This window comes from Mugil cephalus, chromosome 20, assembly GCF_022458985.1.
Source record: "Mugil cephalus isolate CIBA_MC_2020 chromosome 20, CIBA_Mcephalus_1.1, whole genome shotgun sequence".
In the NCBI taxonomy this organism is placed as follows: domain Eukaryota; kingdom Metazoa; phylum Chordata; class Actinopteri; order Mugiliformes; family Mugilidae; genus Mugil; species Mugil cephalus.
Genome location: NC_061789.1, coordinates 6,747,068 through 6,773,819, shown reverse-complemented (window position 1 = coordinate 6,773,819; position 26,752 = coordinate 6,747,068). Strand labels below are relative to the sequence as shown.

General features: G+C 43.3%; 1 protein-coding gene across 3 annotated transcripts in view; it reads right to left on the bottom strand.

Moving 5' to 3' along the window:
* The window catches only part of LOC124998124 (protein TANC2-like), a 48,149-nt gene that overhangs the window by 5,659 nt on the left and 15,738 nt on the right, over positions 1-26,752 (bottom strand). Inside the window, exons 1-23 of one of the 3 annotated variants that reach the window (XM_047572326.1) lie at positions 22,568-23,583; positions 18,451-18,587; positions 17,090-17,258; positions 16,628-16,951; positions 13,116-13,241; positions 12,755-13,021; positions 11,060-11,196; positions 8,307-8,538; positions 8,035-8,207; positions 6,847-6,927; positions 6,558-6,758; positions 6,336-6,470; positions 5,530-5,726; positions 5,327-5,435; positions 4,589-4,711; positions 4,372-4,509; positions 4,186-4,284; positions 3,801-3,992; positions 3,623-3,716; positions 2,105-2,238; positions 1,901-2,024; positions 862-1,037; positions 614-746 (exon numbers count right to left, since the gene is read on the bottom strand). In XM_047572326.1, coding sequence (XP_047428282.1) covers positions 614-746; positions 862-1,037; positions 1,901-2,024; positions 2,105-2,238; positions 3,623-3,716; positions 3,801-3,992; positions 4,186-4,284; positions 4,372-4,509; positions 4,589-4,711; positions 5,327-5,435; positions 5,530-5,726; positions 6,336-6,470; positions 6,558-6,758; positions 6,847-6,927; positions 8,035-8,207; positions 8,307-8,538; positions 11,060-11,196; positions 12,755-13,021; positions 13,116-13,241; positions 16,628-16,951; positions 17,090-17,258; positions 18,451-18,587; positions 22,568-22,853 — 3,787 coding nt within the window. In that variant the 5' untranslated portion in view covers positions 22,854-23,583. Of the gene's footprint in view, positions 1-613; positions 747-861; positions 1,038-1,900; positions 2,025-2,104; positions 2,239-3,622; positions 3,717-3,800; positions 3,993-4,185; positions 4,285-4,371; positions 4,510-4,588; positions 4,712-5,326; positions 5,436-5,529; positions 5,727-6,335; positions 6,471-6,557; positions 6,759-6,846; positions 6,928-8,034; positions 8,208-8,306; positions 8,539-11,059; positions 11,197-12,754; positions 13,022-13,115; positions 13,242-14,205; positions 14,302-16,627; positions 16,952-17,089; positions 17,259-18,450; positions 18,588-22,567; positions 23,584-26,752 lie in introns of those variants that run through there. The other 2 variants (XM_047572327.1, XM_047572328.1) reach the window with 2 other exon arrangements.

The following is a 26,752-nucleotide window of genomic DNA, read 5'->3' as shown; positions in this document are numbered from 1 at the left end:
AAAAATCTAACAAATTTTTGTGCAGACATTCATGGTCTTGAGACGTTAAATTTTAATTTGTTGGAGATCTTGAGGCTTTTTATCCAGGCAGTGACCACATTTCTGCAAAACAAATGACATTTGCTCCTGAGCTGTATTTTGTAATTTAAGATTTGGTAGCAACACGTTCCACCTCAACCAGTAATAATTGTTGACTAGAGTTGAAGAGAAAAGCAACTGTAATGAATGAGATGGATAAATGGTAGTTACTAATGTAACTATGGTTCTATGAACCGACTACATACAAAAAAACAGGATTAAAACAGCTTCCTTCAACTACAGGAACTTTTTTGATCATTACTAGATTCAAGTTTCAGAGTTTGAGAACTGAAGAAGCCCTTGTTTCAGCTTGTCTTTTGAATATATATAATGACCTGGATGACGGAGAACCTTCAGAGACTGTATCTACAAATGTCTCCCATCAGATCATGGATTAGATTCTAAAAGAGAAAGAATTTTGACCAGGACAAGCACTGGTTGGATTTTTTCCTCATTTTGAGAGGGACATTCTCCAGCTGCATTCTGGCAGGAGACCTTTCACACATGTCTTCTTCACTCCGAAAGAGGTTTCTACCTATTTTAGCTCCCTTTTTGAGGAGAGCGATGACCGCCGAGGTGTTTCTGCAGCCAACTGCCCTGTCGAGAGGACGCATCCCGCTACAGTCCACGTTCTCCACCGACGCACCATGGTCCACCAGGTATTGCACCTAACACACGGATGGACACAATAAGAGCTAAGTTGCATTGTATTGTATGTAACTTGTCAATAAATAACACTTAAAAACATCAGATAAACAGTGCAACTGCATCTGTTTTACGCACCACTTCGGGGTCGCCACAGAAGGCAGCCAGATCCAGAGGTGTCCGTCCACTGCGGTCAGTGTGAGTTGTGGTTGCCCCTCTCTCCACCAGCTCTCTGACTAACTGGAGCTGGCCTTTCAGACAGGCCCAGCTCAGAGCTGTTAAGCCTTCCCTGTCACACTGGTCGAGAGATGCTCCTGGAAGAAGAGAGAGGTTCACCTCAGTACACATTAGGGTTAGAGGTCACAGAATTAAAACAATTACAGCATGAGATTTAGTGATCTATGATGCAAATAAGGAGTTGGTATTTAACCATAACTGGATATAGGGCTGGGTGGTATACCGGTTCATACTGATTTTTTTCCCGTTATGATATCAATTTTTAATATAGTGGCATACTGGTGTATTTGATTACACAGTGTTCGGAACAAAGAACCGTGAGACACTGTTTCAGACCAGACCATTTTCAATGTAGCGCTTCTAAACATGCATGGTGTGAGTCGGCGTGGTGAAGATGGAAAGGTCTGAAAAATTAAGTGGCATAACGAGATGACTTGAGCCAAAAAGAGGTACCGCTTTTTATGAATGAGAAAAAATTGTTGCGCACAGATTACTTTTAGATTGAGATTATTATGGTAACCGGTCGCGCTGCTATTGACATTACAGACATAATAGTTTAAATATGAATAAATATGTTAAAATTAATTAAATGTATTTATTTATTTTTTTATGTCCGAGCTGTAAATGTCCCCGGATCAGCGGGTTGTGCTAACACGGGGCCATGAAAACCTGTTTTACTAAGTTTTAAATGTGGGATTATTCTGCAATATTTACTCATCATCACAGTAAAATAGTTAATCTACTGCATTAATTCTTCTCTCAACCAGAAGAAAATGTTGTGAACACGTGATACATGTAATAAAAAATATCGTGATACAGTCAGAATTTTGAAAAATACCATGATACACATTTTTAGTCATTTAAAACGTTTGTCCCATATGTGAAAAAATTTAATCAGAGTGTTCCCAGGAATTGGCCAGACGGACTGCGTGGTAGTTACCGTGATCCAGGAGCAGCTGCGCCGTGCTCTTATGTCCCTCGGATGCTGCCGTCATCAGAGCAGTTCGACCCTGCTGGTCGACCATGTTCACTTCCACCCCATGGTTCAGCAACAACTCCACCACCTGACCCAGACAGACGTTGTCAGGAGACACAAAAAAAAAATCTACGTTTACTCTGTGTGTGTGTGTGTTTTGTCTTGTACCTGCCAGTGACCCCGTCTCACAGCGCTGAAGAGCGGAGCGACACCCTGCCTGTTGCCGCGATCGACACCTGCCCCCTGATCCAGCAGCAGCCTGCAGACAGACACCCTGCCACGTCCTGCTGCCGCTGTCAGAGCTGACACACAAAGACAGACAGACAATCAGCAATAGGCTTTTATTAAGCTAATATATCACTGTTTGTCATGGTACCTAACTACCAACACAGATATAAGGGTTCAAAAGTAAATGATTAAATAAAGAACATTTTCACAAAATATGACTAACACAGTGAAATACACTCGAAAGACGGCATCACCAGAAAAATGTAAACTGGAGGTCTAAGGTCAGTTTATGTTTTGGTCATTGGTTGTTGAAAAAAATAAAAAAAAAAATAAGACAGAAAGACAGAAACAAAAATTTTGCAACTTGAAGTTGCTTTCGAAAAACAACGTACTGATCCACGTCCGTTAAATTCCATTACACAGAATTACATGCTCTTACTTTGAAAACGATATGAAAAAACAGGCCCTTCTTTTGTTTCTGTCTTCTAACAATTTTATCTTTTTGTTTTTAGAAGAAGAAAATCAAAATAGACCGTTTTGTTTGTCCCTTCTCGATCCTGATAAAGAAAAATGCCCTGAATTTAAATTTCAATTTGAAAATGAAAATCAAATAACCACCCCTTTTTTTTTATATATATATCCTTTTCTCCAAAACATACAGACATTCAGGCTGTCACTCAGTGGAAAGGACTGAACAGTAGGACTGTGGTTAACACATAACTGTAGGTGTTAAATTACTTTTAAAGCCCTAAAACCTTGGGAAAGGCCGTAGTTATTTCTACTTTGGCAAAGTCTGAAATTAAAACCATAAAAAACCCTGTTAAAAGAGTATCTGATGTTTTATTTCTAAGTAACAGGCTCAAACTTTCCAAATACCTTCAGCCCATATTGTGTTATGAACAAGGTGAAGTGAATATTTGTCCACTAGATGTCAGTAATGTGCAGCAAAAGAGTGGCAGTACTACGAATGAAGCCCAAGAGATGAACGCGAGGCACTTAAATAAGCATTACATTATTAAACTCAGGAAGCTTCCGGTTCACAAAGCTGCCCTTTAAAACAATCTGACAAATTGTGCCACCATCTGAGGCTAAACTGGATTTTCTGGATTAAAAAGTAGAATTAGTTCCGCTGTATTTATTTTTTGTGTGTGTCTTGATTTTGTGTTTTACTCACAGCATCATATCTCCAGCAAGTCTCTTGAAACACGCTGCTAAATTTAACTTAACATTTATATGAAGAAGCTGCGCTGCACACCCGACACCGTAAGCCGTCTGATGTGCACCTCCCGAGGGACGCAACAAAAACCGTGACTGATCTGCTTGGTTTGAATGCATTTCCTCTTACACATTCCTAGCTGCAAGACTGAGCAGATTATTTTGTATTCGGAGGACGATAAAACAAATCGACATGTCTAATTGCCAAAATCCGAAACCGTCCCCTTAGTATTTGTGTATTACCTGTCTCTCCCCACAGACTGTCATACGTGTTAATCTCTGGTCTCTCCTCCTCCTCCTCGTCTTCCTCTGGAAGATCCAGCAGGTACGACACCACCTACACAAACACGTGCATTTATTACAACCACACGAACAGATCGAACACACATCGGAAATCTATTTTCACGTTTTTTGTGCTCACCTCCCTGTGGCCCATGCAGGCGGCTGCAATCAGAGCCTGCTGCACTGCCTGACTCCGGCTCGCCCCCCTCTGGCCGCAGCAGGCGGTGCAGCTCCATTCTGCGCGCTTCAGCAGGAAGCGCAGCACCTCGAGTTGGCCGCGCTGGGCGGCGTGAACCAGCACGCACCGACCTGAGCTGTCCACGTGACCCACCTGAAAGCACGGTGGAAACTTAGAGGCTTGAACACACGCTTTTATTTGACAAAAGATATATTTTTTTATTCGCATGCACACATTTACTGAACTTTTATTAGGAACGATTTGAAAAATTAGACCATCCTGGTTTTGATTTGTACAATGTCATTATTTACCATCGGTACGCCAGATTACACAGTAAGATCGCTACCTTTGCTCTGTGCAGACTCAGCATGGTGACGATGTCTAGGTGACCGGCTGCAGCAGCAAATCCGAGCGCTGTCAAACCGTCCTGTGACTGAGCATCCACCTGGAAACGCAACACAGCGGCCTCAGCTTTGGTTCACGGCGTCTTCCAGTTAAAAGTCAATCCATGGAAATATGAAATATTTTTTACCTGTGCTCCGTGGTCGAGCAGCAGCGCCACGGCGTCGGCGTGGCCCAGGTGAGCGTGCACGCACAGCAAGGGGGCGCTGTTGAGGACATCGCTACGGGAGTCCACATCGGCCCCGCCCATAATCAGCAATCTGCTCACCTGCGCAGACGGAGAGCCGAGTTACAGCGCAGTCATTTTAGCAAATCTGTGCATTTATGTGAGTGTGTGTGTGTGTTACCTTGATATTGGGGGTGTAGAGGTTGCGCAACGACGAGAGAACCGGGCTCAGGCTCCCCGTGCTGTACGACAGCCACAGCCCCTGCAGAACTGAGGACGAGACCCCTAGCTTCTTGCTCAGACCCTGGAGTGAAAACAGATGCCGCAGATACAAATAGTTAGACACAAAGATACTAGGCAAACACTCAAGTAGATATAACATTATGGCCACATTCCTAATATTGTGTAGGTGTCACTTGTGCCTCCAAAACTATTTTGACTTATCAGAGAATGGACATGGGCCTTCTGAGAGAGTCCTGTGGTGTCTGGCAACACAATCTTGTTGGATTGAAGGGAGGGACCTATCGCGATACTTGACCATTTTTGTCATTAAATCCTGCTGGAGATGACTGCTGCCACCAATGAGTGTCATTGCTATAAGGTTGGGGGTGTCTGGTCTGGTCTAGGTGGGTGCAGAACCTTGAACTGTTACCAGATTGTCAAAGTTATTTGCGTCTCCTGTCAATGGGTTTAATGTTATGGTTGATTGGTGGATAAATGCTAAAATAAACGGCCAATGTAATAAATTTAATAAAGTAATTCCCTTCCCATGTTTACACCTCCATCAGTTTCCACCAGTGAAACTCATCAGAGTTGCTTTCCCTTCCAGTAAAATCCAGTTCTCTGTCACCCCCTAGTGGTCGCTTGTGAATTGCTAAGAAACCTGTCCATAGTGGGCCACTTTTAGACTAATGCTAACCTTGTAGATGTGCGCCTTTAGGATGTGATGTCCCAGCTCCAGTGTGTGCTGTCGGTTCAGCTTCCCCTCTTGTCTGCAGAGCCAGAAGGCCAGGAGAGTGTGGCCGCTCCTAGGACACAAACAGACACACGGATCGGTAAAACTTTCCCCTCTCTTCGTCCGCTTTGATCACTCTTCCCCCTCATCGCTGCCTGCCGTCGTACCTGGGGTCGCAGAGGAACCGGTCATCCTGCCCCTCCTCCCGCCACACCAGCCACTCCCTGAAGGAGGCGTGGTTCAGCATCCTGCTGCCGTCGCTCCGACACAGCAGGAAAGAGGAGAGCTGCTCTAGACGCTGAGCGAACTCCGCCCACTGCAGCGTTCCTCCAGTCAGAGCGCCGGCATTCACAACCTCAAACAGCTGGAGTTAAAAAAATAAAAAATAAAAAACGGGTAAATTACATATTAAGTGTAAGACCCAGATAGGCACACTGACATTCTCTGCTCATTTTGGTCCTCTATATTTTTATTTAAAGGCCTTTCATTAATAATGGGAACCCTGTCCCCTGGTGGCCATTCTGGGGACTGCTGGCAACACCGCTCTACCCCATTAGCACAAAATTTCCCATACATCTGGGTGCTATTTTGACAAAAAGACTCAACTTATGAAAATGGAATTCAGATGCTGCACCTACATTTGAGATGTGGTTGAGGGAAATCAATGTCTGGAGAAATTTAGATACAAAAATGCAGACAGAATACAAGCTTTTGATAGCCTTATTAAGGCACACTTTCTTTAGTTATGAGGTCACCCTTTATGTGTCTTATTGCTAATTATAGTGGTACTAGGTGCTGCTTTTTCTCTTCTTTATATTAGTTTTTTTATTTTTCTTTGTTATAAAACCTTTAATACTTTTGTAATTTGCAATAAAAATGTACTAATCTAAAAGCCTGTAGCCAGGCCTGCAACTCCATGGGGCTGAACTTTAGCTAAGTGCATTATACAAATATAAGTTATGCTAATGTGCACCTGCTGGTCGGTCAGTGGATGCAGCGATGCCACGGTAACGTTGAGAAGAGGCAGAACTCTCTGGAAGGACGACTGGGTCGGGAACCGCATGTTCAGCTGCAGCAAGTAAACCTCTGCCAGGCTCACAGGAACCACCTACGCAAATAAACAAGTTAAAGCATTTTTGTTTTTGCACCACCCCGTTCCACATGTGACCGCCATCCGCCGCCTCCCCCTCTTCACCTTAAAGCTGGAGCTCTTCAGGACGAGGTAACCTCCCTCGATCAAGTCCAGGGTCAGTTTCAGGTAGAGGTACGAGCCTCTGCTCAGGCTCTTCAGGTGGCCGATCAGTTTGGCCAGAGCCGTGTTGTCCAGGCGGCCATTGCTCAGCGACACGTTGCTCTGGATCTCTGTGCTGCTGTGGATTCGCTGCATCAGGTAACCCTGAAAACAACACAAACGCAGGGATGGAGTGAACATGTAGTGGCAAAAAAAGGACAGATTTTTTTTTTTTTTTCTGTGGGAGCATTACCTGCAGGTCCTGGTCTATGGCGCTGTTCTCCTCCATTCTGTCCAGGGAGATCCGATGAAAGGGTAGAGACCGAGTGATGTCCTGATTGAATAAAGAGACGGAGAAGCTGATTGGGTTAGTTCAGACTTTGAATCCTGACTTTAAACTGACAATTATAGATAATCACAGGCGAAGGAGATAAGTAGCAAGGACAATAAAACAGTTAGCAGTTAGCTTCATGATAGGGCTAAGCGGTATGACCGAACGTTTGTATTACGGTATCTTTTTCAGGCATAATCACATGTTCACAACATTTTCTTCTGGTTGAGGGAGGAATTAATGCAGTAGAATGACTAAGGATGGACTATTTTACTGGTGTAGTGAGTAAATATTGTAGAGTAATCCCACACTAGTAGGAAAGCAGGCGTTAGCACTGCCTACTGATGTGGAAATCCAGGGACATTTGCAGCAGAGATTAAAAAAAAAATCAATGTTTTCAAGGTGGTTGTAATTCATTTATTCGTATTTATTCACACTTAAACTGCTATGTCTGTAATGTCAATAGCAGTGCAACCGGCTACCGTAATAATTGTAGTATGCGCACAACATTTTTTTTCTCATTTAAAAAAAGCTAAATCTGGGGACACTTTTGGGGACAGCTATAGCCAGCGGATAGGTCATCCAAAGTGGGTACAGTCCGCAGAAATTAGGGATGTCTGGTCATCCTAAAAAACCCCAAACAACTGACAAGGCACCTTTTTTTTTTTGGCTTCTCTCTACACAACGCCTCACATTGACACATTCGCAGCATGTGTATTTAGGAGCTCTACATTGAAAATGGTCTGGTCTGAAACAGAGTCTCGCGGTGCAGCATTCCAAGCGCTGTGTAATCAAATACACCAGAAAGCCGAAAGTATGCAGAAAGGCACGCTTACTCTGGAAATGTTGCCTGGAGCTGCCCGAGTTTGAACTTTTCCAAATTCAGAGCAGAGGTGATGATATGCGATTAAACTCTGATAGCATCATATACCAGCAAAGTTCACAAAGTCGGGAATGTGGCCTCGTTAGTTGATGATGTGCTCTTTGCTCTTTATTGCAAGTTATCTGACTTCAACTTGCAGCTCACATTAAAATATGTGACATCTTATCCAGTCATGTGCGTCATCTTTGTAGTACTTTGCTTGTCCGTGGAGATTGTCGAGTGCATACCTGCTGACTGGTCCTGACAGTGGTGATGACCTTCAACCAGAAAGGAAATTTCTGGACATTTCGGGTCAGGAAGGAAGTCAGCGTGTCTCCGTAGTCCGGCCGGTGGAACTCTGCCTCGTTAAGGCCATCGATCAGAACAATAAGCCCCGCCCCCTCCACATGCAACTTCCTCTCTGGAAGAAAAATAAAAACAATGTGGTTCATCGCAGGTCATGCACGGCTCTGACTTTACTTCACACAAGGACACCGAGTGCAGCAGCGTTCGCACGTACCTCTGTAGAGAGCGTCCAGTGGTTCTAGGATTCCTTTCTGAAGGGCGGAGCTTGGATCCTGGATGCAGGAGCGGAGGCTGAGCATGCTCTGTAGTTGTGGCGACCGGTGCAGTAGCTCCCGATAGGCCGCCAACTGAGGGGCTTCACTCAGCATCGCCACCAAGTTGTGCACGAACTCCGGGACGAGGCAGGTGTGGCAGTTATCGGCCTGACAGAAGTGATATGAGACTACCTGCAAAAGACAGACAGGAGGAAGATGTTTTTGTCTTGTTGTAGTTGCAAGAAACGGGTCTGCACCCCGTGTAGTTTTCTTCTCTTCCGAGTACCAACGCATTTCGATAACGGCATCAGTTCCAGCTCAAACTCTGCCCATATCCACCTTTTACTACAGGTGGGGGTGAGAATGCCCCTCCCCAACTAACATAGTGCATGCTCAGCCTCTTTTTACTTGTTTATTTTGTATGCATGAGAATGTTCAATATTCTTAATAATAAATGGAGGGAGAAAGAGAAGTATCAGAAAAATGGCAGCAGCACGTATCAGCCAAGGCTAAAAACATCAGCATCGGTATCGGCCCCAAAAAATCCATATCGGTTAATCTGTAGACGAGAGTAAAACTTTTATTTAATCAGCTGGTTACATCTTATAAAACCTTTGTGAGACATCATATGTATGCCGTTCGCTTAGCGACATATTCTTCAAACGAACTGTTGCCTTCTTTGCGGCCTGTCATCAATTCAAGGCTGAATAATGGATTACTGTAATTAAATTAGAGGCAGATTTGCTGAGTCAAACTGGCTTAGTCGCATTCAGAACTACTGTGGCTGGTTGTCATACTCAAATGTGTATACGTATGGCTCCCTCGGTGGAAAGGAGGCTGTGTAGTTCGCAACCTGAGTCTCTCATTAAAGACAGACGGACATCTGGATAGAGAGCGTTTATGTTGTTTTCCTGCAACTGAGCGAGGGATACTGTTCGGCTCAGAATTTCTCACTTCTTTTCCGTGAGCACTAACCAATTATCTGCCCACAGAAGTAAGCTTTAAGAGTTTCCCACTAGGTTGAACAACCTTGTAATTAGCTTTGAGCAGAAGATTTATTTCCGCGTGTAGAGGTAAACCGTTCCACCGCCAGAAGGAGGGAGTTAAGTGTCTCCTAAGCGTTTTCGGTTGGGCTGAGGATAATTAGGCAGCTACAGAGTACGAGGAACAGCTGCATGGTCAGGACACCATTATAACAGTAATATAGATGCCATCGTCAACGAGAAGCTACAAAATGACCACCTGGGTTAGCAATCACCTCCTCTGACTGGAAAAGGACATACTTGTGTAATAATTGTTGCAGTTCCTCTAGCTTTTAAATTCTTGGCCAATCAATGGTCTATGGTAATTAAAGTCATATGTCCCTGTTTAACATGTGTTTGCTGTAGGAAAGACATTTAGTCAGTGATAAACGTCTTTCGCCTTTTAAGGGACAAAGTCGATGCTCCGATTTTGGCTGTGGTAACCATTAGTTGTAATTTCTGAATAGCAGTTTGCCGGTCTATGATCACGCTAGCTGACGCGTTCAAAGCGCCGAGACGAAATAACTAGGTCGCCTAGAAACGCTGCTGTCAACTTCACTCGAAAGTGCAGTTTTAAAACTCTCTCCCAGCTATTTGTTTGATGTTATTGGACCATGTGAGATCGGAGATATGCTGATACTACTCTACGTGATGAATACAAAGGAGAGGTCTGATGTGGATCGTGGGGGAAGCTGGAAGTTAACCGTGGGAATAGGGCTGGTTATTGTTCAAATTTTTTTATGATGCCATGCAAATAGAGGGTATGCATTGACGTCACTGCCGCTTGGGGCCACGCCCCCTGAATAGCAAAAAGCATGGTGACAATGATCCATGCAAACTAGTATTGATTTGGAAAAGTGGATGAGCCTCAGTTTTGGCTAGTTTTAGGTCATTTCAATTATGGTAAACGAAGCCAAATAAAAGATGCTAACGCTAAGAGCTTTACTGAGAAGAAATGTTAGCCATACAATACTGAAGCATCCAGCTCTCCATGCTCAACTGTCCCTTTTTGACACTCAGAGGCTGTAACCACAGCGAGATTTTGCTTGCTGTGGCTTGATGTGCATACCTTTTATTTCCACACCTTGGTTTCGATACTGGATTTCCAGAACAATACTCTTTTGATTTCAGATGTTTTAAAACAAATTTGAACAACTACAAAAATACCAGAGCCAAAGTATTACACATGTGCTTTGAGTACCTTTGAGTAGGTAGAAAAGCGCTATACAAGAGCAAGACCATTCAGACCATTATAAGCTCTTTGTATTTGTGTTCAATAAATGCAACATGTGGAAATCCCTTCGTCTCCTGCCTTGCAACTTTATTAATGTTGATGCTATGCTACTAGCATCCGTGGCTAAGCTTCCCTCCAACTCCACGTTACACCAGCGATTTAAGATCTTGACACACGTACGAAAAATTACTATTATTGGCTCGCAATGGCTAAGATTTACTGTCTTGGACATTGGAATTTGGCACCGAAAGATAATTTATTTTTTGATATTCAATAGGATCGGACCATTTCAGTCGTTATTAGAAGTGTATTGAAATTCTGTACCCACCCCTACGTGGCAAAATATGGAATTCGTTGAAATATTTATACAAAGTTGATAACATCTTATGCTACATATGCACAATTACAAACTCATGTATGGAACACAGATGTACATTAAGTGATTTATGGATGCTACCTGTCCAGCGAGCCTCCTCAGGGCCTCCTCTTGTCTCCTCCTCATCTCAGGAGTTCCTGGACAGCTTCCTCCTCCTTCCTCTCTTCCTCCTCCTCCTCTCCCCAGGGAATCGTGGGAGAAAGAAACAGGCTCTACATCTGGAACGACAGTAAAAATACTCAATTTAACTATGAACATTCATCAAGATGTTTCTGTCTGAGATTAAGGTGGAGGAGTTTTTTTTTGGAGGGTTCTGTATAATGATTCTGTTTCTTCCAGTAAATGAGCTTGAACTCACTGGGAGGTCTTCAGAAAAAGCATGTGAAATGGCCTATTGCCAAAAATTGTGAATGCCACCATCAAGGCCCTATAAGGTCTTTTTGTTTGTGTGTCTAGAATCTAATATCTTTCACATGTGAGAACTTGTCAATTGTCTGAATGAGTCTGAGAATGGACAGTCACCACATAATAGTACCAAAAAGTACCCTAGCCCTTTCTATTCATCACTCTGCACTCACCAAGTCTAAATGACATGGTGAAATCCTTTATTTTGCACTTTGTACAAGATCGTTTGGCAGGAATTACAGCTACTTTGAGTCTTCGGTGGTTTGTCTCTACAGGCTTGGCAAAGCTGGCAGTTTTTCAAATTTCCCCCTTATAAATAATCTTGACCTGTCTCAGATTTTGGGGGACGGGTTAAGGTTTCTCCACAGACCAGGGGAGACAGGGATCTAAGTTTGGGTTTTGGCTTTGGACTTCTGAGGGACAGATAACCAGTTCTCCTGAGGGATGCTCCAGCTGTAATTTTATGCTTCAGGTCACTGTGATGTTGAAATTGCCCTGCATTTATCTGCCCCACAGCTCTGACAAGTCTCCCTGACCCTGCTACTGAGAAGAAAAAGCCATAGTATGATGCTGTCACCACCATGCTTCACTGTAGGAGAGGAATACTTCCAGTATTTCTCTTGGTGTTTGGACTTTTGCCCATAGAGCTCAAGTTTTGTTTCTTCAGACCACAGTATCCTTTGGCATGTGAGTCCTTTAAAAGCACTTTAAATTTTCTGTTGTGCAATTTACTCAAGAGTGACTTCCATTTAACAGTTCTCTCAAAAACACAATTGATGAAGTGCTGCTGCAATTATCGTCCTTCGGGCAGATTCTTCCATGCCTGCAGAGGACTTCTTAAGCTCTATTAGGACGAACGCTGGGTTCTTGATCATTTCCCTGATCAAGGCCCTTCTTCGTTACCCAGCCCGAGAATAAATCTTGATGGTTCCAGCCTTAATTAAGCCTCGCCACAATTTTATGGCATGTCCACAGAGAGTTCCTTGGACTTCATGGAACCATATGAACACAGACTTGTGACTTTTCCACTCTGTCCAATTAGTTCGATTTGGCATGGGCGGACTCTAGTCAAGTTCCAGACATGGTTTAAAGATTATCAGAACAAGAAGCCAAAAGAAAGGGTAGACTGAATTTAGCACAGCTGAACCTTTAGATGTAACTGTAGATATTTGTCTTTGTTTATTGGGCTTAAAGGTAGTGGACAGAACGCTCAAGGGAAAAAAATAATGGAAAAATGCACCTATGTAATGTCATGATGAGCTCAAATGGCTGTCTTGGGTGGCTTCACATCTAAAAGGGTAGCAGTAGCGATGCCTACATCCTCCAAATTATTTCTTGGGGGAGCAGCTTCAGTAAGTTCTCCCTACTCACATTTGGGTAGGGCCTCGTTGCCGGCAGTGCTCGGCCACATGCGATGTCCATGACAACTGAGTGCCACCAGGCGGGCGATGATGGCCGTTTTGCCGAAGCCCATGTTGCCAACAATCACCACTCCCCGACCGGTCGCTGGGTCGTCGCTGCGGAGACAGTTGTCCACTTCTTGGAAGAGCCATTCCCTCCCGGTGAACAGCCAATCAGATGAAAGGCCCGGGACTTCAAAGTGCAGGGGCTTCAGGTTGAGAGAGGGAGTGAACCGAACTGCAGGAGGAGAGGGAAGGAGAACATTGCAATATACCACTTGTCAAAATAACTATTTCGGTTGGTATGAGGTGTAACGTGTGGGAGTGTTTACCTCTGTGGTCCTGTTGACTACGACTCCCAGAGTTTTGTCTCGGCATTCTGAGGGACGTCCTCGCAGGGATGTGTCTCTGCTGCTCATCGAGATAGGCTAGATCTTCAAGGTGGGCCGAACTAGTGGCTAGAGAGGAAGGGAATATAAAAATTAAGTTAATTTCTTGAATAGACTTTAGAACATAGATTTGAAGGACTTGTTACAGTCTGTCCTGGATGTTTGATTGACTAATTGTTTTAGAAAATGCTTCGAATTACAAGTGAATGTTAATATTTAACAGCCTCTTTCAAGCAAAATCGGCGAAGGCTTGTGGGTATTGTATTATTTAGACAGATGGACAAAAAGCATGGACAATATACAGTTTTATGCTAAGCTAGGCTAAGTTATTATTATTGGCTAGTGCCTTGACTCACACTCTGTATATTAAAACTTTTGTCATTTTAGAAACACAGATGTTCACCTTCTTCTTGACACACGTTTGAAGAAAAGCTCTTTACCACTCTTATATCTGTTCAGTTAGCTTAGCTTAGCATAAATCCTGGAAACAGCGATAAATTGCAAGCCAGGCTCTGTACAAAAATAACAAAAGCTGTGTGAAAGCTCACAACTTCTTATACTGTATGATATGTTTTCTTTGCATTTCAGGATGGTCTGTTTTTAAGACTTCCCTGCAACCTCACGCCTCAAGTCACGATGTCTTAAAAAATGTTCTTGAACGGTACATAACAATACAACTTGTGAATTCAATTGTGTTTTGTGTCTGACTTGAGCGCTCAAGAATGTGAGCCATAACGAATAAATCCACAAAGAGCGAAGCACTGTATAAACAAGTAACACATGCTAACATCTGGACAAAACCACGGGTAAAATCCAGAAAACCCTGATAGATCTGTTCCAGCTTGAGTGAAGACCCACATAATTCATATAGATTTTTGAATTCAAGAGGCAACAGGCACGCTTTGTAGGATACTGTCCGAGTAGTCGTCTCACATGGGTGCTTTAAAGCTGAGCTGAAAGCCAAAAAGGGCAAACAGTTGTCAAAAACCTTTTAAGTTGCCTCGACTCCACAGAAAAGCAAACATAAACCTACCAAAAAAAAAAGAAGTTTGATCCAATCAATCCAGCAACGATCCCGTTTAACAGCAAAGAACATGAGCGCTGGCGATGCCTTGTATCCTGTGTGTGTGCTTTTGTGTGTGTGTAAGAAAAATGACACACATGTCACTTCCTTCCTTTCCCAAAGTGCTTGTGAAACACAGAGAAACAAAAGAGGAAAGGGAGGATGAGATGTGAACATGTTGCCGTAGCGCTGACTCTGGTGGTTTTGTGTCGACACATAATAAACCGCAGACGTAACAGTTCCGCTTTATTTTTTACATTTCTGCTTTTGTGCGGATTAAACAAATTGGAAACGAGTATTAATAAGTGAGCTTTAAATGTGTTACTTGGATGGGCTAATTTTAATCTGACTATTTGACTCTGCCTCTAGTCTGAATGCCATGCTAGGCTAAACGTGCTGTGGTTCTGTCTTCTTAACTTCCTCCAAGTCTACAGGAATTTCTGTTTATTTAAATTTAGGCTAAACACAGAATAGAAAAATACAGAAAATTATAGATGTGGCCATTTCTAGAGCAAACATTGATGTGTTTCAACAGCTTCTGTTTAACTGCTTATTTTGCCTTAAAAAATACTTAGCTAGCTGTGTTAGCTAACTTGCTAGACTGGCAAGGCACAGATTTACTGGCTGGTTAAGTTTCTCAAATGAGCATTCTTTACCTACATATATTTAAGGTATTTGGCCAAAGGTACAACGTCAAATCTGTGGTTGTTAATTCCACAGTTCATGCTCATTCAACAGTAGACTACCCAGTGTGAAAAGCACACACCAATGGAAACATTTACATTTAAAAACAAATCTAACCACCTTAATCAAACACACACATATATATATTATTTAGCCAATAGTAATACTGAGTTATTAAATATTCATATTCTGGGGATTTTATCCATTTTGAATTCTCACCCTCATCAAGAAAATACCTTCCATCATTTACCATTTGCCTCCTTTTGGAGCCTCAAGTGGCCACTCGATGAACTGCAAGTTCTTACACTTTGCATAGGCTTCAATGCTCAGACCCCACAGTTGACTGCATGAACCCGTGGCTCACTAGCGCCCTCTTCCACGAGGCTGCCTCAACTTGTGCTTTTTTTTAGCTCAGCAGGACCAGATGTGTTACACTCATACATGAAATACATTAACTAGGCTATGCAAAATTAGGACATATGATAAAAGCCTGTACAACCATTATATTGGTGACATACAGTGGGTTAGCCACAGGCACGTACCAAGGACAAAGGACTAACCCAGATTGTAAGATGGCGCAGTTAAAGCTCAGCTCGCCTCTCTCCTTGTGTTTACACAGGAAATATGTAAATTCTGCGATTCTGACTAAAAAACCTACACTGAAATTAAATTTATATCACAGACCAATGGACAAATAGTATAATTTGTTTACTCAGTAATATAATTTATTTAATCGTGATGACAGGTGAGGCACTTCCTCCCCTGACTGTCGCCTCCCTCAGTCGTCATAGCAACTAAATGTTCCAATCTGTTCACTAAAGTAACATCACATCTGGTCGCATCTGGAAGCAAGATGGTAAGAAGGAAAAAAGAACACAACTCATATGGTGGTGGTAAAAAGATTGTTACTCACAACAAATTCCTCCCTTTACATTACACTTATTTACAGTGGTATAATATATTGATTGATGCAGGTTTGTGGGAATTTGTTCCATCAAGGGAATAAGTTTTGTCTCAGAAAAGGAGCTGACTGTGTTAAAATGCATAAAATGCATAATGTAAATGTATGAACGTTGGTATGAGACAGATTGGCGGAACACAGATCGGGAGAATCTGCAGCAGGGCGCTTACAGGTCATGAAAGTCAAGGCATGCATCATACGAAACCACCGTGAATGTGCTAATGTGAATATGTCCAGAGTGGACACATCATCTTTGTGATTTGCTGACTATCACTGGGGAGCGTACCGGTTAAGCTGGGAAAGGGTGATGCATTTCCTTCCTAACAGGAAAGCATGTGTGGGAGCGTGCTGCTTGACACACACACACACACACACACACACACACACACACACACACACACACACTAGAGACATTAAATGGAAGAGACAAACTCCTTAAAGGATCCTGAATATAAATCTCACACTCGCACAGAGGCTGTCACATGTTCCACTCCTTCGCCAAAAAAAGCAAATAAACTCTGTCGATTGTCAGTCAAGAAAACTGTTGCTGTGTGTCAAAAGGACTCAGCTGTGGTTCTAGCTGTGTGGTAGCACATGGTATAATTTTTCTTGACTGTATCATAAGATGAATTTCATGGTTGGATGAGAAGTGAATCAAAAAAAAACTGTGTATGTGAAGTAAAAGTATGACATGTAAAAAAATAATGTCTTGTGATTATATTTAAAACACTGAAATTGCCGTCTTACCAGCTACAGAGTTGGGGCGAGGCATGAGGTAGAGCGGAATGGAGTGGGTGGAGCCTGACGAGTGGGCGGGGCCAGAGCATCGGCTGGGGTGGAGTTTGTTGAGGCTGTAGGTGGAAGCGGTCATGTTGTCCTCCATCCTGTACATGAAGCCTTCGTTGGCGTTCCCCGTTGCCACCATAGAAGAAGACGAGGTGGAGGCCACCACCGGCCGGCCCCCCTGCTGCCACAAGTTGAGGCTGCTGCCACGGTAACAGTCGCCGGGGTACTTGGAGGAGGCGTCGTCTCTCTCTACGGCTGAGTCGGCAGAATAGCTCGTTAACGTGGCTGAAAGAAAGAGGGAGGAGGAGGAGGAGGAGGGGGGAGGACACGAGATGTTAACGATTTAATGATTTAAGAGGAGGGGTGATGAGAGGGAGGGTGGGGGTTGTCTTTTTTGAGGTCACCGCATCGACAGAGTCTCACCTATGATTCCGCTGTCTCTGCTCTCCAGGGTCGAGGTGGGGGAGGTGACGGAGGCGTGGTTGGAGGAAGCGTGCATGTTGTTATTGTTGCCCTCCCCTCCAGCTGGTTGCTGCAGCGTGGAGCAGGGGGAGGTGTTGCTACTGGCGAGACTGGAGGAGGGAGAGATCCTCTGTTGGGAAGAGACAAGAGACAGAGGCGTAATCTGTGGTGTAGTTGTTATGCGTCATACATTAACTAATGGTGCATTTCACCTGATTTTCATTTCATTTTGCAATATATCCCATCAAATACACAATAAATAATCTATACAAAGAGAGATTACTGTTTTCTTATCGTTGTCAAACTAGACTGTATATAAATATGCACAATGTATCTTCACTTCCTTGCAGAGGGCGGCGCCATCTTGCCAGTTTGGAGCCAGAGTCTGATCAGTACAGTCCTCCAGACTCACTCACATTACAAGGAAATGTTTGGATTAACACTCTCCTTATTTTTTTTGGTGGTCGACATGGCAACTGGTTGTCGCCGTTGTGTCACGTCCCGTTTCCATAGCGTCAAATAACTAACTAAAACCAAACTTATCAAGAATAACCGACACTTGAACATGCATCGACATTATATTAACTCTCCAAAATGACTGAAACCATCCATGAAAAGAAATTCTTATTATTATTATTATTATTTAGTATTTTAGTGTTTTAGTTTGGCCATGTCCCACTCGCTAACATAGAGGAGGTGGCACTTATGATCTATACTGCAGCCGACCACCAGAGGGAGCTCTACTTGCTCTGACATCACTTTTAATGAGCTGTTCTGTTGCCCATCTTTATACAGTCTATGGTTGTCAAAGGTAGCTTGTTTAATCAGATACTCAGCTAAAGAACAACATGATTTTTAAGGAGCTGGCTTCCCTCATGAACAGTTGACAGATTTAGCAACTAATTTAATTAGTACCCCACCTCTCACCCGATGACAGCTGGGGTAGGCTCCAGCAACCCCCACACAACCCTATGAGGATAACTGGCAGTAGAAGATGAGATGGGATGAGATAATACCAATACCACCAATATTGGCGTTCATATTGTTAATGGCTTAACCTATAGAAGGTCATGGGGGCTAGAGCCTTCCGAATGTGACCTCTTGACCTAGTCTATTTATTTATCCGTTTCTCTCTTCCATTTCTTGCACTGGTTCGACAGGGCGCCAACTACAACCAACAGTCTGGAAAGAAACTTAGACCACAGACGATATCCTGACACTGGCAAACGTCTGATTTGTCACGGCTATAACGTGTATGTCTTCGCACTGTGTGAGGAAGCCAGATTTAACAGGAGAGCCTCTGGAGCCTCAGAGTCAATTACCTGTCCGTCATCCTGGACGTGGTAAGGGGAGCCTGGCTCTCCACCGATGACCTTATCGCCCAGCAGGAAGCCCAGCCTGGTCATCAGAGCGTCGGCCGCCTCGTCCACTGAGGGGGGCGGCCCCAACTCCTCCTCACCTGGAGGGAGAACGCGACAAAAAGCAGAAATGTTTTTGTCATTGGTTTTAACAAACACAGGGGATTATAAGGAAGGGGGTTGCACAACTTCAGATGTTTTAAAGTCACTTGTTGTGGAAGGAATGTCGTCACTATTAAAAACAGTAGAAAGTAATGCTTGGCAACAGTGAAATGTATTTAGTGGACTTGAACACATAAGCTGAGAACAGACAGCTCATGAGCCACACACTGTAAGATGCAGATATGTATAGCCTGTATAAAAACAGGCAACACCACAGCACCAACAATAGCATTCAATAGCCGTTTATGGTTTATTGGATGTGAAGAGATAAGTGAGGAGGTAAAGAGTTCCAGGACATTATTGAATGTGGAGGTATCAGGTAACCAGAACTGGCATTTCTGGTGTAATCGTTACGTCTGCCACTAGTGTTTAGTGTGTTGGAAGAGTGCAGTCGGGTAAAAACAACAACAAGAAAGTGGTACTTTCTGAACTCTTCGTCGTGCACTGCAGCTAAAGGTCTAATACCTTTAGACAATGAAATTCACCAGCAAACTGTTGATGTGCAGCCTCCTTCTCCCTGTCACCACAGGATGTTTGGTGAATTTGTACCATTCCTCTGCTAGCATTAGCAGATGTCTTTTCAAATTTGTTGCAGTAGTACTCAATGTTGTACTTAAGCATTGATATTTCACAGTAGTATGGTAGTTTTGATTCAGACCAAAATCGTTTTTTTTTTGTACTAGGATGTTTAATAATACTGTAAAGTTTTTAACATGGGGGTCTTTGGGGATTTGCTCCCCTATGGAGCCTCAAGTGGCCACTCGGTGAACTGCAGCTTGTTGCACTTCTGCACGGGCTTCATCGCTCAAACCTGGAGGTTTCCGCCTGGGTCTAACCTATTTACACCAGTTGGGCTAAACAATTACCAATCTGTCCAATTAGACAAGAGGCCGTAAACACAAAAGAATTAACTCACACAAAGCTAGCTGGGGAGGCTGTGTGCACACGTGTGAAAAAAGAAAGTGATTGATCTCCACGTTAATGCATGCACTACCATGACCTAAATATGCCAAGAGGCCTACATATACTACACACACACACACACACACAGACACACACAACGACACACAGACAGAAGAATGTGAGCCACAGCATGAAAGCTCATACTCTGTCTCTGTGACAGTCTGTAATTACAGCTATAAATTGCTGACTGTTGGACAAAATACTAGAAAAGCAGCATCGCAGACACTCGCACACGCACACGCTTTGAATATAAAACCAATCAAACACAAAGCATGTGCGTGTGTGTGTGTGCGTGCACATATGTGTGTGTGTGTGTGTGTGTGTGGTGTGGTCAGTCAATAACAGGGTGAGTGAGTCGTTTTTAGACGAAGAAAAATAAAATGGAAAGATGAGATACACAGGGCGCAGACTTTTCCATTTCTGTCTCGTTAACTACCCTAGCCTCTGATACCTCCTTCTCCTTCCTTTCTTCTTTCCTTCCTCTCGCATCTCCTGCATTTCTTATATTTCTTATTTTCGTTAATGTCACAATTAGTTGCATTCTTCCCTGCATTTCTTCATTACTTTCTCTCCTTTTCTTGCCTCTGGTGTCTGTCTTTGTGCTTTTACTTTGTCTTTTTTTTGTATTCTCTCCTTCACTCTTTGGTCCATCTTCTTTCTACCCTCTCTCCTAATTTGTTTTTCTTCATTTGTTCCATTCCTTTCCTCTCAATTTTGTCTAATTTCCCTCTGTCTCTTTTCCTCATTTCCTGCTTCTGTATTTGTGTCTCCCTTCCATCCCTATCTTGTCTTCATCTCTTCTCCATTGGGATTCCTTCCATGTATCTTTCTTTCTTTCTTTCTTTCTTTCTTTCTTTCTTTCTTTCTTTCTTTCTTTCTGTGAGGTTCAGCTAAGCCCTTTACACAGAAAATCATTAGACCTGGATCAGCGAGGACTCTGTCCTCTTCAACCAAAGTGCTGGAAGTCGTGTTGGACGGCGTCCGACTCTTCTGTAACTTTCCAGACCTGACAGTGTGACATTCACACTCACTTTACACAGTGATTGGTAATTGCTGTGTGGAGGTGAGAATGCAAACAGGATATGAGCTTGTCTCTCTTCAGCTTTCGGGACCAGCTTTGGACGTAGGTCTTGTTTGTTGCTTTAGCTGACAGAAGTTCACACTGATGCATTTGTCATCTCAATCTAACCACAAATAATATTATAGAATCTGTTGTAATTACTCACTCGACCCTCTAAAAAGGCCACAGTTTTTAAACATGCGATGACTCCAACCTTAACTCAAACTCACATAGCACCTATTCGTACAGTTCACACTCTGTCTTCCCTAATATTAAATCCAAACCAAATTTGCCAGCTTCACTCAGATACCAGTGAACTAGCACAGTGGTTCCCAACCTGGGGTTCGCACCCTCCAAAAGGGGCACCAGAGGTCACAGGGGGTGCGCCAAAACAGTACAATATGTAAGGCTTAAAGTAGGATCTCCAGTGTGTGGTGTTCAATTAATCGCAATCAAAACTGGGTTCACCTACCAATGGAATAAGAGTAACACACCTTTCCCACTAGCCAATCAGAAATAGGGTGGGGGTGAGTCTGCAGCTGATGCTGCATTCAAGACAACTTGGGGAAAAAATTAGCTCAAGCTGTCAAACTTTGGAAATTACTGCTTCCAGAATCAAAATAAAAGGCTGCTGCAAATATTTTAATGTTCACCAAATGGTAACAATAAACCACACTTATTTTTTCTCCTCATTCACGTTAACCATTTTGCATTAAAGTCACTGTTGTCGGAAAGACGGAGAGTAAATTTCTGATTAAGCTAAGAGAATGTGTCCTAACTACAAACCAAGGACTTAAAAACAGTCTTCCCCCCACCCCCGTAAAAAAACTTCAGGCTCAGGATACTCTTGAAGGTCCGGGGTACAAGTAGGGGGAGCTCCAAGGAAAAGCGGTTGGGAACCAGTGAGCTAGCAGGTCCCTCACTTTGAGTATTAGCTTGAAGAAGAAACAGCTTTTGCTAGTTCATCTTATCCTGCTTGACTTCACGTGAAGACATTAGCCAGACATCTGCAGACAGCTGGCTAACTAGCATTAGCTGACAAGCATGTATGAAACCCATACAGTCTCCTGTAGTTAAAGTTATAGTTTCCCCTCTCATTACCAAGCCAGTGTTCCAAGGCGCTATTGCCCTTTTTGTGTGTTTTTGCTATTCATAATATGAAGGTAAAAGTCTAAACTAGCTGCTCAACAATCAAATAAAAGAGGACAACTCAGACATGACAGACGAAGCGGGCTCATCCGACCTTTAACTTTTCACGTCATTTCCAACAAGCTTTTGAATGATTCAAACTAAGTGCACACAAACCAGCCTAATGAGTCAAATGAATCAAAGTTATTAAAATCTCATTTAAACCTCCCACAGATATTCACGGCTGACATATTCTTGGCACAAAGCAAAAGCTGAGACTGGGCCTACAAGCATTTCCTCGACCACGTCTTCCAGTGACCGGACGACCACTGGAAACCATCCTTATTAGCTCTGGCATCAGCTGCTTGGATGCAGTTGCCATTGTTTGACGTAAACAGAGATACTCGACACAGTTTTCAAGCCGCAAACTAGTGTTTTAGCGAACAAAATGATGCCAGCACACAAGTATAAATGTTTATAACAGCGTAGGGCAGTTGCATATGCTACGACGTAGGCTTTGCGGAGATCCGGCGCAGAGGTGTGATCGCGATGTTTGCACTGATGTCTGGAAGGAGTGTGTATTCAAGAAGCAGGGTTAGGTTCCTCTGAGATGCATTATGGGAAGTGCACTGTAGGTCAGGATCCAGGACCAAAGTGGCCACAGCGATTGTGTCTAATACTTCATGAGAGGCTAAGTGGATAGAGAATCCAGAGACTTGATATCAATTCATTTCGCCTGGACGCACTGGACGGTCGCACTTGGCTCACCTTCATCGTCGCTTCTTCCTCCTCTCTCCACTCCCTCGACGGGACGGTCCACCCATTCCCGACACAGCTCGGAGCTGTCCTCGTTGGACCGGCAGCAGCACACGTACAGCAGCAAGCATCGCAGGAGGGACGAGGCGTGGCCGGCGACCCCGGCCGCCGCGACACCTCTGCCGCAAACGCAGCCGTCCGCCAGCCTCCACGGGTGACGGACGGAGGACCGGCTCGGGCGGCACAACTTGCCTCTGGAGCGAGCGCACGCTTTCAAAATAGCCGCCATGCAGTCCATGGCTGGGGTGGGTGGGGGAGGGAGGGAAGGGGGTCTGATTGGTTCAGAGTGCTTCCATATAGGTTCCAAAGTAAACACGGCCGAATGAAGTTGCGCTTTCCGTCCTCTCCATTAAGTTTTCTCGGCGAAAATGCGCTTACATCCGTATTCTGTCTGCTTCTCTTTTGCTCCTGGGCTCCTCCTTCTCCAGAGTGCACAAAGGAGAAAGGGGGAGAAAGACGATGAGGGTAGGAAAGAAAAGATAAGGAGACGAATGGACTCTCCAGGAAAAGAAAAAAAAAAAAAAAGCATTAGAGGCGCTCCATCTTCTGAGGCACAATGACTGGAGTGTAGCAAAACATGCACACGGACACCAGCCTCACATGTTCAGAGAACATTCTTTAGTTTTTAGTTTTCAGGTGAGAAGGTGAAACAAGAGAGGCATCAGCGGAGCTTGACCGCAACTCACAGCCGACCTGGAAGGCGCCCACTGGTTTTTGTCCCTTTTTAGACGGAGAAATGCAAAGTTTTTCATTCACAGGTAGCACCAACTTGAGCGTTCAGTGGGAAAACAAAGCAAGCAAAATCTTCCAGATGAGACACACACAACGGGTAAAGTTTCTTTCTTTCACCAGCGGAGCCTCCATATCTGGTCTGTAAGACGACCTCCCTCGACTGACTGCACCGCAAATCAAAACCTCCCCTCCTCCAACGCGAAAAAAAAAACAGAAGAAAAAAAGAAAAACACACACACACACACACACACACACACACACACACACACACACACACACAGGACGAGAAAGGAAAGGGCTGCAGGAGGAGCTGAGGCAAGAGAGTGATCTGTTACATGTCGACCAGCGCAGAGAACGTTCAGAAACACGGTTTAGTTCCTTCTGATTGGAAATAACAGAGGAAGAGAGAGCCAGTGAGGTTCAGCTGAGCAAAGGAGCCCTGGAATTCTTTTTCCAAGAAAAGAAGCGCATCTGACCACAAATAACAGAGAAGATGAAAGATCCACTTAAAATGTAAAAATGAAAAAAAAAGAAAAAAAAAATGTGGAGAGAAAAGTACTTAAAAAGAGATCGGCTTAATCAAACATCGATTAAATTATATTTAGTCGAAAAAATATATATTTTTGCGGCAACTCAAAGAGTTTTTTTTTATACTGATTGCTTTACCAAAACAGTTTTTGTCGAGGCTAAAGTCTGCACAATACCTAAAAAATATAAAATAAAATAAATAAAAATATAAGTAAAAAAATAGTTAAATAAAATAAAATAAAAAAACATAAAAAAGAAATGTACAAAATGAAAAGAAGATAGAAAATAAAGAAAAATTGTATAAAATTCTACGAATTAAAGAAAAAGCTGCAGCAACTCTTATTTACAGCCCTCTGCATTTATAAATTAAAGGTATCTGTTTTGTGCGGGAAACCGATACTAAAATCAACATTTAAAGGATAATCTGCACAAATCTTGTGTTTTTCAGCCACACAACTCAGACTGATCTGAAACCAAAGCACAACAAGAACTACTAAAAAGCGACTGCACCTAAGCCAATATGGAAGAGCTGGTTAACACAGAGGAGCATTTAGCAACAAAAAAAAAGCTGGATGTTTTCCTCTGGAGTCAGTAGAGACCAAAAAGAGAGCTAAAATAGATGTAGGATCCGTCAAAGCTGACAAAAACAAGCAAACAAAAAACTTAATTATTGCAGGTTTCAGTTAGCCTGGAAGTCAGCCTCAAATTCCTTGGCCTGCAGTTTTTTGGTGGAGAGAAATTGGTCTGGAGTTGCTCCATCGGGAGCCAAGCAAAGATCTGCCAGGTCATTTGCATTTGTATCGTTTCAGCTTCATGTGGCGATGGATGGAAGAGTAGAGCAACAGCAACGTACACAGACACGTCAAAAAAAAATGGATGTCCAATCATGTGTCGAGGTATTTTTCACACTGAAATCCAAATGGCTTGTTACCACTGTAGTCGAAAGCCAAGTTTAGATGGCTAACTTTAAGTTTCCTGTCAAATAAGAAACCCAACGACTGCTGTTAGTGAAATGCGTCGGTACTCGGAAGAGAAGACAATTACACGGGATGCAGAGACACATTTTTGGTGGAAAATGAATGAACCAACATTTCCCTCTCTGAGCAATTTTTACATTTATTATTATATATTTATATATTTGTTACAGTATTCCTTTTTCTTTTGTTCTTATTTTGCACTAATGACTGTTTTTCTAAAACAACTGTGTATGGTAAAAGGGGAATTCTTTAATTTTTATACTGTTAAATTATTTCATATTGTAATTAGTTAATAGAAACAGGTTTATTTGACTAAAACATTTGTCCTGTATTTTATTATAATCATAATCAACTAACTAAAGGCAAAATTTCAAAGTTATTCAATATTGGCGGTTAGGCTAATTAGTTGGTGCTTTCGAGTGGGTGGCTCGTGGCTAGGCTAATTGTATCTCGTTTCTGACATAGGCACAAGGATGAGATGTCCTGGTCTGAGTGTAGTTGCATTCCCATCACCTCCATTACCTACTGCTGGTGTCTAGGCTAATTAGCTGGTGTTTTTTATTTCCTTGGCTAGGCTAATTGTATCTCGTTTCTGACATTGTTAGTAGCTGACCACTGGTCTGCTGGTTGGTTCTCCAGTTGGACCTGGCTTCTAGAGTTTTCCCTTAGATCATAGCACAAGGGATTGTAACATCTCGTCCTGTGTGTTAAAGAATGATCGTGACATTTCAAGTATCGGTATCAGCGATACTAGCCCTGTATTTACTTGTTATCGGATCGATACCAAAATTCCTAGTATTGCCCAAGCCGATGTCTGGTGTTGGGCCTTCGTGGACAGCGTCCGTGTCCTTAGCTTTTAAGTTTGTCCTCCACTGGTTGCGCTGGTTAGCTTAAATACATAATGCAAGCTAAGTAAAAACAATAACCTAATCTGTGTATGTGCCCTTGTTTAGCGCATGCAAATTTCTGCGACACAAACCATTTTCAAAATATAAAAAAAAAGTCAAGGTCGACAACGAAGAGGCAGAAGGAGGACGACATGAGCGAAGGAGGATGAAGAAGAATACAAGGAGTTATTTTGGTAAGGAGGGAGGGAGGCCGGTTTGTGACTGTGGACATGGTGTACTGATTTTAAGTCGCCGCGGCCCACAATAAGATTCCTGTTGACAGAAAGAGAAACACAGAAAGACAGAAACAGCGAGAAAGGCTCCATGTGGAAATGTTTAGGAGAAGTGTGCCTAATCAGCCGAGAGGAGAGGGAAGAGGAGCAGAGGAGAGGAGAAAATAGAGGACGTGAGAGGGGAGGAAAGGTTGACACGAGGGGGTGGGATGGAAGGAGGGGGGTACAGGGTCAAACACTACCAGGCGCAGAGTAGTAACAGGTCACAGCTGTGTGTTTGTTTGAGGCAAAGGGAGAAAGCTTCTTTTTTTTTTTTGTTTTTTGTTTTTTTGGCCCTCCCTCCTTTAATTATGAACATGCACGCACGTTGCCGTGGCGACCGCAACGATTCGCACGTGTGCGCGACGCGTACGCACAAATGGGCCGACCGCCTTCCCGAGTTCAAGAGTTGACGGCGGCGTTGCGTGTTGACAAAATGTTGGAAAACAGAGTTAACGGAATGTAATTTAGTCTCGTGGCGTTTCCTTTGTGATTTTCATAATACGTCTGAAGGAAAATGCCGACTCATCGTTTCATTATTAAGCGCTGGCATCGCCCTCCCCGAACTGCTGATGCCGACAGTTCTTCTCTCAAGCTACGGCTAATGTTACCACGCTAAGGCCAAACATTTTGTGTACACAACTGCCCGTGTCATAAACACAAACTTCCAATCGAGAGCAGCAATAATTATACTTCCATTTGGAAGCGGATCAAGAACCTTGTTTTCAAACTGGCTGAATC